This window comes from Bos indicus, chromosome 13, assembly GCF_029378745.1.
Source record: "Bos indicus isolate NIAB-ARS_2022 breed Sahiwal x Tharparkar chromosome 13, NIAB-ARS_B.indTharparkar_mat_pri_1.0, whole genome shotgun sequence".
Taxonomy (NCBI): domain Eukaryota; kingdom Metazoa; phylum Chordata; class Mammalia; order Artiodactyla; family Bovidae; genus Bos; species Bos indicus.
In genome coordinates this window covers 62,217,058-62,235,506 of record NC_091772.1, presented here as the reverse complement: position 1 = coordinate 62,235,506, position 18,449 = coordinate 62,217,058, and the positions used below count along the sequence as shown (strand labels likewise).

The window sequence follows — 18,449 nt, the reverse complement described above, 5'->3', positions numbered from 1 at the left end:
CACTGATAACTATTTATAATGATCACATCAGAATGCTAATACTTTAAATATATTGAGTAATGTGTGTTATTAGAATTAACCTGTCTCTTATTACAATTTTTTTCAGTGTGACTACCAGAAAACTTTCAGTTCTATATACGTATATCTCACATTTCCAGTTTACATTTTATTTCTACTCAATAGTGTTGCTTTGGAACAGTACATTTCTCCCAAATGACGTAAGAATGTGGAATCGGGCTTCCCTGGTGTTCCAGTGGTTGCAGTGCAGGGGACACCAGTTCAATCCCTGGTCTGAGAAGACCCCACATGGCTTGGAGCGACTAAGCCCATGTGCCATAAGCACTAAAGCCTATGTTCTAGAGTTTGTGCTCCACAAAAGAGAAGCCAACTGCAACAGGAAGCCTGTGCACCTCAACTAGAGAACAGCCCCAGCTCTCCGCAACTAGCGAAAACCCACGCACAATACTGAAGACCCAGTGCAGTCAAAAATAAAAATTACATTTAAAAAAACGAATATGGAATCACTGAAGCTATCCCAAGGCTATGAACACCAAAAGGTACTTTGTGTAGAACACACTGCCCACCAAGCCCGTGAGGCTCCACTTTTCATGACCAATATGGTCCTGTCTCCCAGACCTCCATCCCTTCATCAAGTGCACCACTTTTAATACTCTCAGGGTCAGAGAGATCATGTATACGAGCCATGGGAGTTAGTAACAGGGTGTGCAACCTGCAAAGAACCTAAAATCCTTCACATTGAAAATAAGAATGGTAAAAATCAAAGCCCTGTGCTGGCCACACACGTTATTTCTGAGGCAGGGCTGGGCAGGCTGGTGTGAGCTGCACTGCTGTCCTTCTCTGGAACCCCTCACGGAGCTGCTGCAAAAGTGAAAGCAAAACGCTTAATCCAGCACTGGCGCCTGCACTCTAAAAGTGCTGGTTTTGTTTTTGCTGTTAACAGTTGTATATTTCACCAAAAAAAAAATCTGACTCCTGTGAACTTTGAAAACATATTTCAAAACCTTTTTCACTCTATCAAGACCACAGACAAGAACTTCCATAATAATCACAACTGTCTTTCATCCACCCCCACTTACCCCATTTATCCCAAACCCTTCCAGGCACTTGGCAAAACGTCAGCTTGTGAAATCCATCCAACCACTGAGAGTAAAGTATCTGCCCCGCCGCATATGAGGCAGCGAGTTCAGAGGTTAACTGACTCGCCCCAAGTTAGAAGTGGAGCCAGGACCAGCCGCAAATCTACAGCCCCCTCAAATCCAGTGCTCCCTCACCTAGAACACCAGCTGGGCAGCAGTCCCATGGAATCCATCGCATCTTCTTCTGGAGACCGTGAGGCCAACCCTATGCTGGCTGCCAAGTCTCAGTACTGACACCTCTTTACTCTATTTCTGAGACCACTTTCTGTGTACACCTGTGCCTGGAAACCAGCAGTTCCAGGGACACCTCCTCAACCTCCAGGACTTCTGCACTCACAGCCACAGTGCCCACAGGGCGCTTGAGGCCGCCACAACCACGGGGATGCTGACCCGGTCACCTCCCACCCTCCCGAGGCACCTACACCGTGGGGCATATGCAGATCAGAGAACGAAAAATAACAGTGAATGTGGTCTTGGGGACAGGCTTTTAGGTCCTGACTTCCTCAGAGTTTGGTCTGGGCCACAAAAGGTTCTGGATTAAAGTGAGGCTGTTTCCCCCAAGCTTTAGGACTTGGCTTTCAGGAAAGTGAAAAGGTTCATTCCTAAACTCACAGGAATTACAGAGCATCCTTGATTTTTAAATCTGGAATTAATTACAAGGAACATCCAAAAGCAAACAAAACAACTATAAGAATTAGTGAGAAAATGTCTAAAAATCGAAAATTTGTTCTGATCTATGGAGACCTCTACCAATTATTTTCAGATACTTAACTGGTTCAAAACAAGACGTTTCAAATCATCTACCTATTAAGAAGAGAAAAGCCATAGGCTTTGCACATCAGCTGCACTCTCCATTCGATTCTCCAGTGAGCCAGGATGTCAGCAGGGACACTGTAGAATACTTTTTTTTAATTATTATTTAGAAAGGAGCTCTCCATTATCTCCTGTTAGAGCCAAAATTCAAGAGACAGTCTCTGAATCCCAGGAACCCTGACAGTGTTCCAGAGACTTTGAACAGGGTTCTACCTTATGCGTGCATTTCCAAACAGATACTGGTTTCTAATAGAAACAATGGAGCTTAGAAACAGCTGCCCACCCCGCTCTTCCATCTTCATGTCCATGCTCACAGTCCCCACACAGGTCCCAAAGCCCTGACACATGTCACGAGGACTGTTGTGATACACAGACAAGGCAGGTCTTCCCACAAGAACACAGACAAAGCTCCCCAGTCAGGGCAGCAAGCGCCCCTTCCCCCAAAGGGTTCCTGTTGTGGACACAGGAGATGCCTACCTGCTGCATCAATTCAGCTGCTTCGTCATCTCCATTCCCTACACCGGGATTCTTCCGCACCACACCCGGGCCAGCTTTAGGGGTTGCAGTAGTTCTGTGTGTTGTAATGGGCCTCTGTGGAGCTGAGAGGGGGACAGAGTTGGCTTTTTTTTTAAGAGGAGAAATTTCAAAACAAAAAGAACCCACCAGACAACAAGAGAAGGCTGTGACCAACTGCTCTCCACAGTTATGCAGTGAAGAGGCCTACCGCAGAGAGCCCAGCATGCAAGATTACACCCCATGATCACCCAAAGTGATTCTGCATCCTGGCAACACAGGGAAGTACCAATTTTAGCCATGATCTTTCGTGCTGGCAATAAGTCTTTTGGTGTGGTCTTTTTTCCGCTGGGGTGGACGGGACTATCATCTGAAAGAGGCAAAGTCAACCTGGTACAAACAGATGAACTACCTGAACCCAGCTCTAACTAAATGCACAGACAGGCAGCTTCATGGAGCAGAGGGAAAGAGCCCACAGCCCCAGCTGTGGGGCACCCATGACACCCCATCTGGAAAGTAAGGTGTCTCCCAACTCAGAACCTGACACTCCTTGGATTAGGAAGATGAGCGAGTGGGTAGAGACTGCTCTGACCACTAATGGCTTCCAAACCCCTTCCTGTTTCCTTGTTTAGAGGGTCAGGAGAGAAAAGCAGCACAGTGACTAGGATAGACAGACTTCTCTCAGTAAGAATGACCAAAGCAAAGACGAGGAAAACAGTAACGGGGCCAACCTATTGGCAAGTTAAAATAATAAAGAATAATCTGGAATGGGCTACCTCAAGGCAAATTTATCATTCATGACTTTAGTTATGCATTCAGCGAGTATTTTGCAAAGTTTATATATTATGCCAGGCTTAGAAATATCTCATCTTCCTAACATTCTGAACTATTCAACAACCATATGACCTTAAAGCCACCCAGAGTAACAGGCATTTCCGCTGGAGGATCTCTAGCATATGTTTAAACTGAAGACTAAATACTCAATCCAAGTCTCCACATGCCTGTTAGCAGCATCTGAAATGTGAAATGCACAGGGTTATCTATGCAATTCCCCATTCTAAAAAGCCAAAGAATCAAAGTACTCAATATCTGGAGAAATCTGAACCCTCATATACTCTGCTTGGGAAAATAAATGTTTCAGCCACTCTGCAAAACAGTCAGGTAGTTCTGTCAAACGTTAAACACAGAGTTATCACATGACCCAAAAATTCTGCTCCAAGAGTATGTACTCTTGGATACACACCCAAGAGAAATGAAAATATACGCCCACACAGAAACTTGCATATGAATGGTCATAGCAGCCCTGTTCATAATAGCTTAAAAACAGAAAGAACTCAAATCATCATCAACTGATGAATAAATAAAATGTGCTACAACCACACGATGGAATATTATTTAACCATAAAAAGGAGTCCTGATACATGATACAACATGGATGAACCTTGAAAACATTATGCTAAATGAAAGAAATCAGACATAAAAGGCCACATATTCTATCATTCCATTCAGAAATATTCAGAATAGGTAAATCCACAGAGGATCAGCAGTTGCCCAGGACTATCAGGGAGGGAGGAGTTTTGGGGAGAAATGGGAAGTGACTGCTACCGGGAGCACGTGAGGTTTCTTTTGGGGGGTAATGATAATGTTCTAAAACTGATTATGGCAATAGAATAACATTACCTATGTATGCACTAAAAACCATTCAATTGTACACTTGAAAACTTTAAATGCATGAACTGTATTTAAGTCAATCAAGAGCTCAATAAAGCTATAAAAATTACAAAGCACTCAACATCCCTTTCTACCTACCAGATAGATCAGCCCCTCCCTCAAGGTACTATCCAACTTTAATTAATGTTCTTGCCACCTTCTGGAAAGGAGGAGTTAGCATCTGTAGAACACCCACCGCTCACAAGGTACACACACATTCTGTGAGTATATCACTACAAACACATTTAGGAAAACCCACTAGGCCAGGACTTCAAAAGATAGTCTCTTATAAACAGCCTGCCCCTGCCTCCTGGATTCTGCTGGCATCACAGAACTTAGCAGCTGAGGTTCTAGGGAGGGCAGGGAAGCCGTGAATAAGCACAAGCAGCTGGTCTGCAGACAGAAGGACAATGCAGAACCAAGAGCAGCCCCCGAGGGACCTGGAAAGCTCTTTCAGTTTCTGAGAGTTCAGGTCCGGTTGCAAATTCCCATTCCAGGGCTCTAAGATGAAATGTCCTTGTGTTCCAACTAACTCTCCTTTATGTGAGCTAACCTGAGGGATTTCTATTCCATACAACTAACGAGTGTTGGCAAAACTGCAAACAGTAACTCATTCAGGCTTCAAGACCAGCTCTCTGGGGCCAGTACTGCAATTCCCCTCTTACAGAGGAAGAAACAGGGCAGAGATGAAGCGCTAATAGAGGCTCCAGAGATCTAAGAGCAAACGCTGGGCCCTGATGTCACAATCCATGCTCCTGCCATAAGGCTGGGATTATGCTACTTCAGATCCCTAAGCCTATGGCTACTGAATGAATGAATGAATACCTAGACTACCATTATTTGGAAATGGCATTATTTGTGCGGGGGGGGGGGGGGGGGGTGGGGGGGGCGCAGTTGGTTTGTTTTTTACCTGCACTGCTAGAGCTGAGAGGTTTCTTCGGTTTGTTCAGAGCGGGAGCAACAAGGGAGGGGGCCATTGCAGTTTCTTGACCTTGTCTGGCAGCCACAGGGTCATACTCTTTTCCATCATAGTTTGCATCAAAAAACTTCTTGAACCACTGAACAAATTCAAAATTGTCCTGAAACTTTCCTTTTACTAATTTGTCCACAGGAATTATCTGCAGAAAATTATAAGATTCTTTAGTTCAAAGCAAGAGGTTTCTGGCAGGCATCAAAGGTGTTCACATTCACCAAAATCAGTATAAAGCTCTGCTAAAAGGAGACAAAGAGGCAAGAACTAAATGTTCAGTAAGCCCCTGGAAGGTTGTAGAGCAAGTTTCATTCAATTTACCTTCCACAGAGAACTTAACAACAGCCAATCCCCACAGTTCAATTCCATCAAAAGAAATCAGAAACGCAAAAGAAACAAGTATCATACAGAAGTCACACACACATCCAAACACATTTTAAGATACGTCATTTCACTGTAAAAAGTAAACCTCCCATGGAACTTGCATGGCCACAGTGCCCGACACAAGGTACCAAGTCCAGACCACAAAATAACAAGTATTCTCGATGAACTGTGTTAAAAAAAAATTACCTTAAAAATAGGTCAAGGTACAGAATCAATCCTGGGATAGACTTCTACAAAATGGCATGTTTTTCAAGTAATTGCAATCCTATTAAAACACACTTTAAAGGACCCTCTAAGATTTTTATTGTGCTATCAGGTATTACTTTAAATGGTCAGAGCATAACTATCTTTTAACTCCTCAAGGATTCCAGTTACAATCTGAACTATCCACCCCTCTGAACAAGCAAACTTTAAAAAATTTCTTGGTATGAAACATTAACAAATAAAGCTAAATCTGGAACTTACTTCAAAATAATCCAGGACTACAGGGGGTGGAGTAGAGATAATATGAAATAAGACCACCCCTGAGTTGATGATCACGAAGTACACGGGGGATCCCTGCACTATTCTACTTTTATATACTCTAGGAATCTGCCTTATTCAAAACATTAATTCCATAAAAAGAAAAAGAAAAACTACTGTGTATAATAAGACAAACCTAGTTTAAACCATGCCTGACAACTAAATGATATCCTTACAATACTAATGCACATTTTATATATTGCAGAGACAATATTAAATTAAGACTGATTTCAAAGTAAATAAAAAATCAGATATAGAAGCAAGATAATTAGGGGGTGATTACAAGCTTTACTGAAAAATGTTCCCCGCCCTCAAAATGGCTTAAAGATTAAGCCTTTTTGATGGGGGGGGGGGGACTGCTTAACTGCAATAACGTATTATCTACTAAAACAGAGGTTTTTTTCCCAATGAAGCTTGGTGGACTCTGTTTCTTATAGCTTCACATAACCTTGAGGGCAAGAGGGAACTTTCCAGCACCTACTAGCTATAAAAATATTGTAATTTATACTTTGGTTTTATACTTCACTAAAAAAGTCAAGCAGTTCTAGAATCTTCTCTATTAGAACTACTTATTCTACCATATGGTATGTTTTACAGAAGCAAATTCAGAGATTAAAAGAATTAGATCTCAGATTAATATATTACAGTTAAAAAAAAATGGGTACAGATTTACAGACTGGTTTTCCAGACAGCCGCCAACTTCACAATGAAGAAAGACGACCACACGGGAACCAGGGACAGGACAACAGAGGGACACATTGCTCCCCGTAAACTGTTAACTCGAGAAAAGATAACTATACAAATTGGGAAAAGAAAAACAAAAACATCCAAAGTCATGGGCCAGCACTGGTAGCCTTGGTAATCATGACGAGTTAAGAAATACCCTAAATGAAAGAATAAAGCTTACTTACTTTGTCAACACCCATCCTCTTAAAACCTGCTTGTAGTATTTTGAAGTTCTGGATGTATTCATGTTCTAGTTTGGCTTGGAATTTCACTTTCTTCAAGGCAATGGAGCCAGGGAACAACATGTCCATAAACTGACAGTAGGCAGCCCCTGAGTGAGTAAAAGAAGAAGAAAACACACACTGGAACATTAAACGCACTAGCTATTAAAGAAACAGGGTAAAAAGTTACCAACTCGCTTAACCCACGTACAATTTGAAAAGTTGTGGAAGTGTACCTACAAAATCCCAAAGCATCATTTCCACTTGACTTTGAAATCAGTAACAGAACTGTGGTTCTACTTAAGTTCTACAACATACCTGCAACCTGAAATCCCATGATGAAGAGAAAAGGAATGGTCCTATGAAATTTTAAGACTATTCTTTGTAGGAAACAGAAATGACAATAAAATGACAACTAAAAGAAAAATGAATGCCAGCAGGAGGAGGAGTTCCCCAATATGGCAAAGATCCGTCCTCTGATCAAAGATCCATCCTCTGACTTAGGTTAAAAACATATTTTTTCTAAGATGTCTGCCTCCCTGGGCTTTTTACATCTCTAAATAAACTTAATTAACCTATCAGTTTATAAACAAAATTGAATAGAAGGAATCTTTGAGTTTTTCCATTTAAATTTTTTCAATTTTAAAGGCCACTATAAGAAATTATTGCATATATTTCATCCCATTTGCTCCCCAATTTCATTCCTTCCTCCACTTATTCATTTTTATCCATCACTACCCCCAAAAGTGTTTTCTTGGCACTTAAAATTTAGGAATGCCATTTCTCTAATGCCTACTAAAATGCACTCTCCTAATAGAGGGCAGGCTCCATGTACACTTACTGTCTTTTCAGGAAAAGGAGACGAGAAATCCAGCGACTACGCAATAGGTGTTCTGCAGAATGAGGCAGCCTTAATAAGCATATTCAACTTATTTTACATCAGGCCAAACTGGCTTCCTGCCAGATCTGGCATAAAGAGTGCCATTATCGTTATTTTTGGGAAGATGCAAAGAGAGCTGGAGAAGGCACTGGCACCCCACTCCAGTACTCTTGCCTGGAAAATCCCATGGACGGAGGAGCCTGGTAGGCTGCTGTCCATGGGGTTGCTAAGAGTCAGACATGACTGAGTGACTTCACTTTCACTTATCACTTTCATGCATTGGAGAAGGAAATGGCAACCCACTCCAGTGTTCTTGCCTGGAGAATCCCAGGGATGGGGGAGCCTGGTGGGCTTCCATCTATGGGGTCGCACAGAGTCGGACACGACTGAAGCGACTTAGCAGCAGCAGCAAAGAGAGCAGAAGCACTTCAGTGATCAGAGTGACATTCTTAGTAGAAAGGAGCACTAGAAAGTGAAAGCCTGATTCCTAAAGTGGCTTGATTTATTTACTCATCCAACAAAAATATACTATGCGAATTCTATGTACCAGGCAGTGAATTAGCAATATTTATGCTTTTTAAAATAGAGGCACTAATAGCTTCCTCAATTTCGTAAGACAACGACCCAGTCTCTTTAACAAGTTAATAGCACGAAGAGTGATGATTGCTGCATTTTAAGGGAGATTTGAAAGTCCACTTTCTGTTGACTGCAATAATTTACCAACTGCAATATATAGATCTGGTTTGGATCCTGATACATACATACCAACTTAAAACACACATATACACAAGGACATAATCTATGAAGCATCTATACCTACAGCACTGCTTCACACATGAAAGATATTTTTTCTGAACCAGCAAAATAAAGTACATTTACTAAATACACAGTTTTCTCAAGCCATTCATGAGACTTTCCATTCAAAACCACTTAAAAGCATCAGTCATCTGCTCTTAAAAACCTGCCTGAAGAACTTTCAGTTTTTATTTTAGAGCTAGAAGAATCCTTAGAGCCATTATAAATTTAAAACCTGACGACCAAAAACTGCGGCTCACGACCACAGAGGCCAGAGACCAAGCTTAGAGCCAGATTCCAGGTATTCTGACTCCCTGTCCACTGCTCTTTCCTATGTCATTATGCACTTTCTTAGAACACCCTACTCCAGACTAAAGCATTTCCTGGCTCAGGGAAGAAAGAGGTATATACCATGCTGCTACACTCTAGCTGGCTGAAACAGAGATAATATACAAAGAAAAACACAAGGACTTCAATAAAAATAGACAAATCAATTGGACAATTCACACACACAAAAATGTAAACACCTAATAAACACACGGGGATCCAACCTAAGGGATCTAAGGGAATCATTTCTTTTTTTTAAATATAGCAAGGGGAATTCCCTGGCAGTCCAGTAGCTAGGACTCACAGTACAGCCAAGAAAAAGGAAAAAAAGTAAACTTAGAAGAAAGGGGAAAAAAAGTAAATTTAATAAAGTAACACACATTAAAAATACATCTAGCAAAGACTTACACATGAAAGTTGTATAACTTCATTCAGGAGAGGAAAAAATGGAAGCAACCTGTATGTCCAAGAGCAGGAGCAATCAGTTACATAAATTCGCACAACACTGCCTAAGAGAGTATTACGCAAGCAATCAAAGCACATTTTTTGGCGGGGGTTGGGAGAAGAGCTCAAGACTTAATGTTAAAAGAAAACGTAAGATACAAAAACGTTATCTATAACATGTCTTCATATATGTAAAAACGTTCATCTTTATACGTATAGAAAAAAACTGGGAGAAAGCACACTGTATTACACCATACAAGGTTACTGTTTTGGAGATCAAATATGACTGAACAGTGGCCATCTCTGGGAGGTGGTATGGAACATATTATTTTTTAAAATATTATTATATACAATGAAAATTACTTTTATTATAAGCACACAAAATAAGAAGATAAATGCTTAAAAGGAAGAAGTCTGTCAGGTGGTTATTTACAAAAGGGCTCAACACTCCTGGCCTGTAGATGTCTCAAGTGGGTACAGAAGAGGTTCAAAGGGGCTTTCCTTCCAGTCTCGGCCTTAATAACAAAGCCTGGCAACACAAGGTGCAGAAGAGGACTGCTCTTAGATGACCGCTATCCCAGTGCTTTGGGGCAGGAGAGCAGGTTCACGTAACCTGTGGCTGGAAGATGCAGACAGCCTTAGGGTGGGACCAGATGTGTCATGACATCAACCACCAGGTCTCCGCTGACTACCACAGCGCCGTCCTACGGAGATCTGTGCTACAAGCAGAGAACACACAGGGCACAGTGCAGCCCTGCGCCCAACGCCTGCACTATCTCAAGTGCACAGGCTCTCAGCCATCTTGGGCCAGGGCCCCTTGGAGAATTAGATGAAAGCTGAAGTCAACAATCTATACAGGCCAGGACTTCCTTGGTGGTCCAGTGGTTGGCAAGTCCATCTGCCAAATTAGGGGACAAGGGTTTGATCCCCAGTCCAGAAGATTCCATATGTGGAGAGGTACCACAACTACTGAAGCCTGTGCGCCCTAGAGCCCACACTCTGCAACAAGAGGAGCCACCGCAATGACAAGCCTGTGCATGGCAACTAGAGAGTCGTCCCCCTCTCGCTTCGACTAGAGAAAGCCCACAAGCAGTAATGAAGACCCAGCACAGTCAAAAATTTATTAATTTTTAAAAAATGATTCATGTTGATGTATGGCAAAAACCACCACAATATTGTAATTATCCTCCAATTAAAATAAATTTTTTTAAAAAATGAGTTTAGGTGTGAGACTCTGACCAAGAGCATCACCATAACTAAGAGTGAGGGGAAAAACAGATTAAAACAAAAAAGAGAATTCTACGTAAGACAGATGCCCTCCTATCAGAAAACTCCACATTAAGAACTCTCAAAGTTTTACACACAGGAAACACGCTCCATTAAATGCAAAAGTGTTCAGGCTTTGGAAGTAGGTGAGGCTTAAGTCATTTTAAAGGTTGAATACAATTTGGAAATAGTCCCTGTCCAGGCATCAAAAAAATAACCAAAACAATCTGAAAATAGAAGACTGTGAGGCGTCATTAATGCAGACATTAAAAGTCGGTCTGAAGACATCTGAACATGAGAAAAACTACCCTATTTTAATTTTAAAAGAAAGAAAACTGTACAACACTGTGTGCTTGTATTTGATACTTACTACAACAGTCTGTAACAGCAACAGACTGGAAATAAATGAAATGTCCATTAACAAGGGACTGATTCAAAGAAATGACGGTGCTACAGAGCCACAGAAGGACAAAGCGGCGCATGCTGCACGGGCAGTGGACGCTCTCCAGAACGCCCGACGTGCTCGAGCGCCCCCGGGCGTGTAGAATGGGGGAAAGAGAAGCACACGCACAGAACATGGGCAGATGGACGTTTCTGCTCCTACACACTCTCCCTGGAGGCCACCCAGCTGACAACACTGGTCACTTCTGCTCTTTTCACAGGAAGGCTTTCCACTGTTTATCTTTTTGTTTCTTTTGAATTCTAAACCATTTTGAGACTTGGTTATTCAAAACGTATGTCAATTACATTTTAAAATTATGGAAAATACTGAAAATACAGCTAAAATGAGTAACCTTGGACAAGTCAGTTAACTTCTCTCAGTTTCTCTATAACATGGGGATGACAGACCTTACCTTCAAAATACAATTACAAGATAACAGTGATTATCACTTGTGACAGTACAACAGATTACAGTTTTATTCTTAATGTTTCTATGTTGCTGTTCAGTGCTAAGTCGCATCCGACTCTATGCAACCCCGTGGACTGCAGCACACCAGGCTTCCCTGTCCTTCATTGTCACCCAGCTCAAATTCATGTCCATTGAGTCAGTGATGCTATCTAAACATCTCATCCTCGGCCACCCACTTCTTTTTTGCCTTCCATCTTTCCCAGCATCAGGGTCTTGTCCAATGAGTCAGCTCTTCATATCACGTGGCCAAAGTATTGGAGCTTCAGCTTCAGCATCAGTCCTACCAATGAGTATTCAAGGTTGATTTCCTTTAGGATTGACTGGTTGGATCTCTTTGCACTTCAACAGATCAAGAGTCTTCTCCAGCACATTTCCCAAAACACCAATTCTTCGCCATTCAGTGTTCTTTCAGTCCAACGCTCATACCGTACGTTACTCCTGGGAAAACCAAAGCTTTGACTCTATGAACCTTTATCGGCAAAGTGATGTCTCTGCTCTTTAATATGCTGTATAGGTTTGTTGTAGCTTTCCTTCCAAGGAGCAAACATCTTTTATTCTCGTGGCTGCAGTCACTATCTGCAGTGATTTTGAAGCCCAAGAAAATAAAATCTGTTACTCTTCCAATCTCTCCCCTTCTAGCTGCCATGAAGTAATGGGACAGGATGCAAAGATGTTAGTTTTTTAATGTTGTGCTTTAAGCTAGCTTTCTTTTTTAATACATTTCTATAAAGAAGACCTAATTACTTATACTCAGAAGAAAATAAGTTTGTCTTCTGCTTCAATTAACACAAAGAGGTATTTGAAGAATTAATTAAGCAAAAAAAAATTTAAAGAGCTACTTTCGTGAGCAGAGGAGTGACTCAATAAAAATGGTCTCTTCAAAAGGCCGTAGACAACCATGGGACAAGCAGAGAGGTGTGTAGGGCCCAGTGCAGAGGCCACTGTGGCAGCAGCCTGCAAACTGAGAAAGGCTACAGCCAAAAGACCCTGCAGAAGACCCAGAACTCTGTGAGTTAGCCTCAAAGGATGCTTCTCAGGCCTGAGACATTGGAAGAATGGCCGAATTCAGGTCCAAAATGGAAAAGGGAGTCAACTTGAGAAAACAAAATGGGAGAGGCCTGGTCAGGGGCAGGTCTCCCTCTCAGAACGGCTCCAGAAAAAGACTGACAGCTGTTTTATATAAACTAAAGGCACCACGGCCCCACAATAAGCTAAGAAGAAAGGAAATCTAGCATTTGCCTGGGAGCATCTGAACACCTCTCCCATTCAGCAGAGCACAGGAACTGTGAAGCTGGCTGGCCTGGACAAGAGAAGGCAAAGATGGGAGCTCTGAGGACATTCACACTCAGAGCACCATGCTGGGCCCTTAGAAAAGTGCAGAGGGGCCTGGTCAGGGACTGGAACCGAAGGGAGAGAGGAATGGAATGGAAAGCAACCAGCATTCTTCACCCCCTCTCCCAACTCCAGTTTGTTTTTTTTTTTGGCCTTGCCATCACGCTGGTGAGATCTTAGTTTCCCAACTGGGGATTAAACCCAGGCCACAACAGTGAAAACCCCAAATCCTAACCACTAGTCTACCAGGGAAATCTTTTTTTATTCTTTCCTTTCCTGCATCCCCCTTTTGACACAAGCAATCCCTCATCGCAATCACTCTCTGTGACCAGGGTCTTTTTTCTTGATAACTATCTTTCCAAAATACTTGATGACTAACTCTCCAAAACAGAGACTACAGAACATAATGAACCTTGAAACAACCAGCCAACCCTATCACTGAAGTCCTCCGCACCTTATCTCACTACAAGAGCCAAGCAGAGGTTCCTTTCACCGTTGGACGCAGGGAGCACACAATGCTGATAAACTCAGCCACTTTGCAGGCAGCCAGCACATGAATAGTGTAGAACCTCAGGGCTTTGCCCTCTCGAGCGGAAAACCTATTCCTACCTCTCAAAGCTTGTGCACGGTCAGAGAATTCTGGTGTGCCTGCCTCTCTGCTTAACGAAGGTAAGATCAGGAGGGACCAGGCACCAGTGATAAAGGTCCCTGGGATTCTCCTGAGGCCTCAGTAAACACAAGGATCTGAGGAGCCTGGCTTTCTCTCTGACTCCAATCCCCTGGAAGCAGACCTTCTTCAGGGACACAGTGTCTACAGTTCATCCTGTTTGGAAGCTGAGACCCCATTTCCTAAACACCAACATGCACACAATGCAACCTCTACATACTCAGAAAAGCCCCACACCACTCTCAAGGGGGGAACAAGCTGTGAACAGAAGTTTGTTTACATATTCACAAAGTATTCTGAATGTTCCACTGGGAAAAAGCACTTTATAATAAGAAAAATGGCAGGCAGCAGGCAAAATTCAAACTCTTTACAGATTTTAAATGAAACAATATCGCTATAATTGGTAATATATTTTAATTTGTTCAACTCTCTTCCAAATGCTTCTTTTCAAAAGATATAGCATGGATGAACTTCCCTGGTGGTCCAGTGGTTAAGAATCCACCTGCCAACACAGGGGACATGGGTTCAATCCCTGCTCCAGGAAGATCCCACATGCCAAGGGCAACAAAGCCCATGTGCCACAACTACTGAGCCCATGATCTGCAACAAGAGAAGCCATGGCAATGAGAAGCCTGTGCATCCCAACTACAGTAGCCCCCACTCACTGCAACGAGAGAAAGCCCACAGGCAGCAATGAAGACCCAGTGCAGTCAAAAAAATAAAATAAAAAGATAAAGCATGTACACAGCAGAAAGAGTACAGGCTATGTGGCCAGAAAGATCTGGATGCAAAATCAGGCTCTATAATGCATAAGCTGTGCCCCATGCAGGCTCCTCTGAAAAACAGCAATGTGTCCTGTCCCTTGAGAAACCCAGCCTCACATCCAGGGGCTGGCACAGAATCAGTATCTGAGAGCTATTTTTACAGGTGAGTCTCACAACAGCCCAACAGGTGAACCAGATCTTAAGAGCTTCCCTGGTGGCTCAAATGGTAAAGCGTCTGTCTGCAATGCAGGAGACTCAGGTTCGATCCCTGGGTCAGGAAGATCCCCTGGAGAAGGAAATGGCAACCCACTCCAGTATTCTTGCCTGGAGAATTCCGTGGATTCAGGAGCCTGGTAGGCTACAGTCCACGGGGTCGCAAAGTCAGACATAACTGAGCAACTTCACTTCGCTTCACTTATCCCAGTTTACAGATGAAGAACCAGAACATCAGGGTCCCATCAAAAGTCACACGCTTAGGGCAGACTGGGGTCTCTTCGTGCCCTGACTACCAACGACAGCTCCCTGACTGAATGAGAGAAACCTGGAGCCAGATGAGCACACGTACAGTCTTACCTACACATGAAAAGAGATCTCATTTTTTAATTAAGTGAAATACATCTTGAACTGTATTTATAGAAAAAGACAAATTTCAGGGAGAAATTGCTGGTTAAAAAGCTGGCTCCAAACAAAGTTAAGATGACCTCATCCCCCCCCATTAGTCATTAATCACGGGGCAAACGAGTGCTCTAAAAGCCTCCAACAAAAGGGGATGTGGTGGTGAAATGAAACTAGAGGAAAAGCAGCACAGATCCAACGGCACCTACGACTCACAGAGAAACTGACGCTTAGTAGGCGTGACTCCTGGGCCCCCCCTCACTGTACGACTTCACAACGAGCCTCTCTGACCATCTATAGAACTGGGATTAAATCTCACAGAGGAAGTAACAAGACCAGCAAATGAAACTAAGACCAAGACTCAGCTACAAAATAAGGAAGTACAGAAGCTGAATTCATTTAGAAAATTTTCATATAAATGAAAGCAATAATTTTAAGGAGATCTGAATGGCACTAGTTGGTCAAAGAAAAGTCTGAAGAACAAGTATGGTACAGAGGCTGAAGGACATGGGCTCTTGATTTCAAATATGGTTCAAGCCTCAATTCTATTCTGGGTTGTTTAAACCTATACTTATTATTCAATTTCTCTAAGCCCATTTTCTCATCTGTAAAAAAAAGGTTAATAAACATCCCCACCTCACAGTTCAGTTCAGTCCAGTCACTCAGTCATGTCCAACTCTGCAACCCACGGACTTCAGCACACCAGGCCTCCCTGTTTATCAGCAACTCCCGGAGTTTACTCAAACTCATGTCCATTGAGTCGGTGATGCCATCCAACCATCTCATCCTCTGTCGCCCCCTTCTCCTTCCACCTTCAATCTTTCCCAGCATCACGGTCTTTGCAAATAAGTCAGCTCTTCGCATCAGGTGGCCAAAGTATTGGAGTTTCAGCTTCAACATCAGTCCTTCCAATGAATATTCAGGACTGATTTCCTTTAGGATGGACTGGTTGGATCTCCTTGCAGTCCAAGGGACTCCCAAGAGTATTCTCCAACACCGCAGTTCAAAAGCATCAATTCTTCAGCACTCAGCTTTCTTTATAGTCCAACTCTCACATCCATACATGACTGCTGGAAAAACCATAGCCTTGACTAGACAGACCTTTGTTGGAAAAGTAATGCCTCTGCTTTTTAATGGGTTGTCTAGGTTGGTCATAACTTTCCTTCCAAGGAGTAAGCGTCTTTTAATTTCATGGCTGCAGTCACCATCTGCAGTGATTTTGGAGCCCCCAAAAATAAAGTCTGTCACTGTTTCCCCATCTATTTGCCATGAGGTGATGGGATCAGATGCCATGATCTTAGTTTTCTGAATGTTGAGCTTTAAGCCAACTTTTTCACTCTCCTCTTTCACTTTCATCAAGAGGCCACCTCACAGAGGTACAGTGATAAAAAGATATTTGAAAGCATTTACATAACCCTGGCACACAAGTGTTCAATTAAATAACTGTTGTTATGATTACTAGGAGAAGCTGAAGGTTCTAATTCTCTACCCAAAGATCAAGATAAGAATTCAAGTAGCAGCAGGATATACAGCTCATCCTTCTACTGTCATATTCTTGACCCCACCTCCTATCTGGGGTAAATCCATTTTAATAAGCCTAACACATAATGTATGTTCTCGTTTTAAATCAGCACTTCTCTGTCATATTCTTAACAAACAGTAGTTCAATAAAGTTGTGGCTGAAATAGCAAACCGGCCTGACTTTGGTCTTGAGTTATGTGGAAGTAAGAAATGCCACTGATAAACTAATACAGAACTAGAACAATTACAATTATTGTCCTCAAATATAAGTCACTTCAAATCTGGATGCAAAGAGTGCAGACGGAGCAGCTGAGGCTAAGTAAGCTGCAGGCCTCAGAATGGAGCCGCTATAGCGGGCAACGGTGGACATACAGGCCAGAAGAGAGCAGGCTCCTTTCAAGCACAGTCCCACTCACAAGTGGAACCAAGGCAAGGCTGAAACAAACAGAGCAGCCCTAACACAGAACCCGAACCTGTGGCTTTTGCAATCAGACATGGACCGACCTGTGCATCCCTGAAGGACCCACAGGCTTACTTGGGGAAAGGGGTCTACTGAACTCTTACCTGAGCACAACTGTTCGATCTTTGTCAGATTCAACTGCAGAGACTCATTGATCCAGGCCAGCATGTCATGTCGACTGAGGTTATCACTGGTGACCGACGTTGAGTACACGTTCACTGCCATCTTCTACAGCACGTGAGAAAAGAGAAGGGATCGCATTACTGGGCAGCAAGAAAGCGCAAGCATTTCCTGGAGTCACCAGAGCAGAAGTATGGGGACACTCAACTTGGAAGCCTCACCCCCATTCTTCCCCAAGATACCAAATCAAAGACCTAGGGTTCCAGCCACAAGCCTAGATTTCCAGGAGTAAACATAACCTGAAATGAACGGCTCAACACCAGCCAGCCTAAAATTCAGGCCCCATTTTAATGTGACTGGTATAAAAATGTGCTTGCTATGCTATGCTATGCTAAGTCACTTCAGTCGTGTCCGACTCTGTGTGACCCTATAGACGGCAGCCTACCAGGCTCCCCTGTCCCTGGGATTCTCCAGGCAAGAACACTGGAGTGGGTTGCCATTTCCTTCTCCAATGCATGAAACTGAAAAGTGAAAGTGAAGTCGCTCAGTCGTGTCCGACTCTTAGCAACCCCATGGACAGCAGCCTACCAGGCTCCTCCGTCCATGGGATTTTCCAGGCAAGAGTACTGGAGAGGGGTGCCATTGCCTTCTCCGATAAAAATGTGCTTAGAAAACATCAATTCATTTATCCATTAATGTATCAAAATGTTTACACCAGTTTTCTTCAGATGGTGGGCTTTTTATTAATTTCTCTTTATAGTTTCCACTACGAAGTTCTCCGAATTTTCTTAAAGACTATGTCCACTTTTACAATAGAAAAAGTAACCTTTTCTACAACCTAAGTACTACTGAGGTGGTGGCAAATGACCTCACAGAGAAGAGTCCTTAGTAAAATTCTCTGCTGAACCTACTGAGGACAGGAGGCCATCTGTAGGCCTACTAAGCACCAGGAGCTTAGCAGACACTTGGCTAAGCTAAGTGAGAAGCTTAAGCAGAGTGGCTACAGCCCCGCAAGCAGGAGGGTAAGGAGCAACAGAAGTGGGAAAAGTGAAGAAGCCAGATCCTGTTAGGACTCTGCAGGCATGATGAATTCAGATGTTATCTCTTAACTGTTCAAGAATCCCTTCCTGGGATTTAAATGGGGGAGAATCACCATTTAAGTTTGAAAAAGGTCACCGACTGTGGGAAAAGTGAAGAAGCCAGATCCTGTTAGGACTCTGCAGGCATGATGAATTCAGATGTTATCTCTTAACTGTTCAAGAATCCCTTCCTGGGATTTAAATGGGGGAGAATCACCATTTAAGTTTGAAAAAGGTCACCGACTGCTGGTGA

General features: G+C 42.9%; 1 protein-coding gene across 2 annotated transcripts in view; it reads right to left on the bottom strand.

Annotated features, from left to right (window-relative positions):
- MAPRE1 (microtubule associated protein RP/EB family member 1) overlaps nucleotides 1-18,449 on the bottom strand; it is a 28,170-nt gene that overhangs the window by 6,197 nt on the left and 3,524 nt on the right. For both annotated transcript variants that reach the window (XM_070801501.1, XM_070801500.1), the window contains exons 2-5: nucleotides 17,102-17,225; nucleotides 6,981-7,126; nucleotides 5,104-5,311; nucleotides 2,448-2,569 (exon numbers count right to left, since the gene is read on the bottom strand). In XM_070801501.1, the coding sequence (XP_070657602.1) occupies nucleotides 2,448-2,569; nucleotides 5,104-5,311; nucleotides 6,981-7,126; nucleotides 17,102-17,222 (597 nt within the window). In that variant the 5' untranslated portion in view covers nucleotides 17,223-17,225. The remainder of the gene's footprint in view (nucleotides 1-2,447; nucleotides 2,570-5,103; nucleotides 5,312-6,980; nucleotides 7,127-17,101; nucleotides 17,226-18,449) is intronic.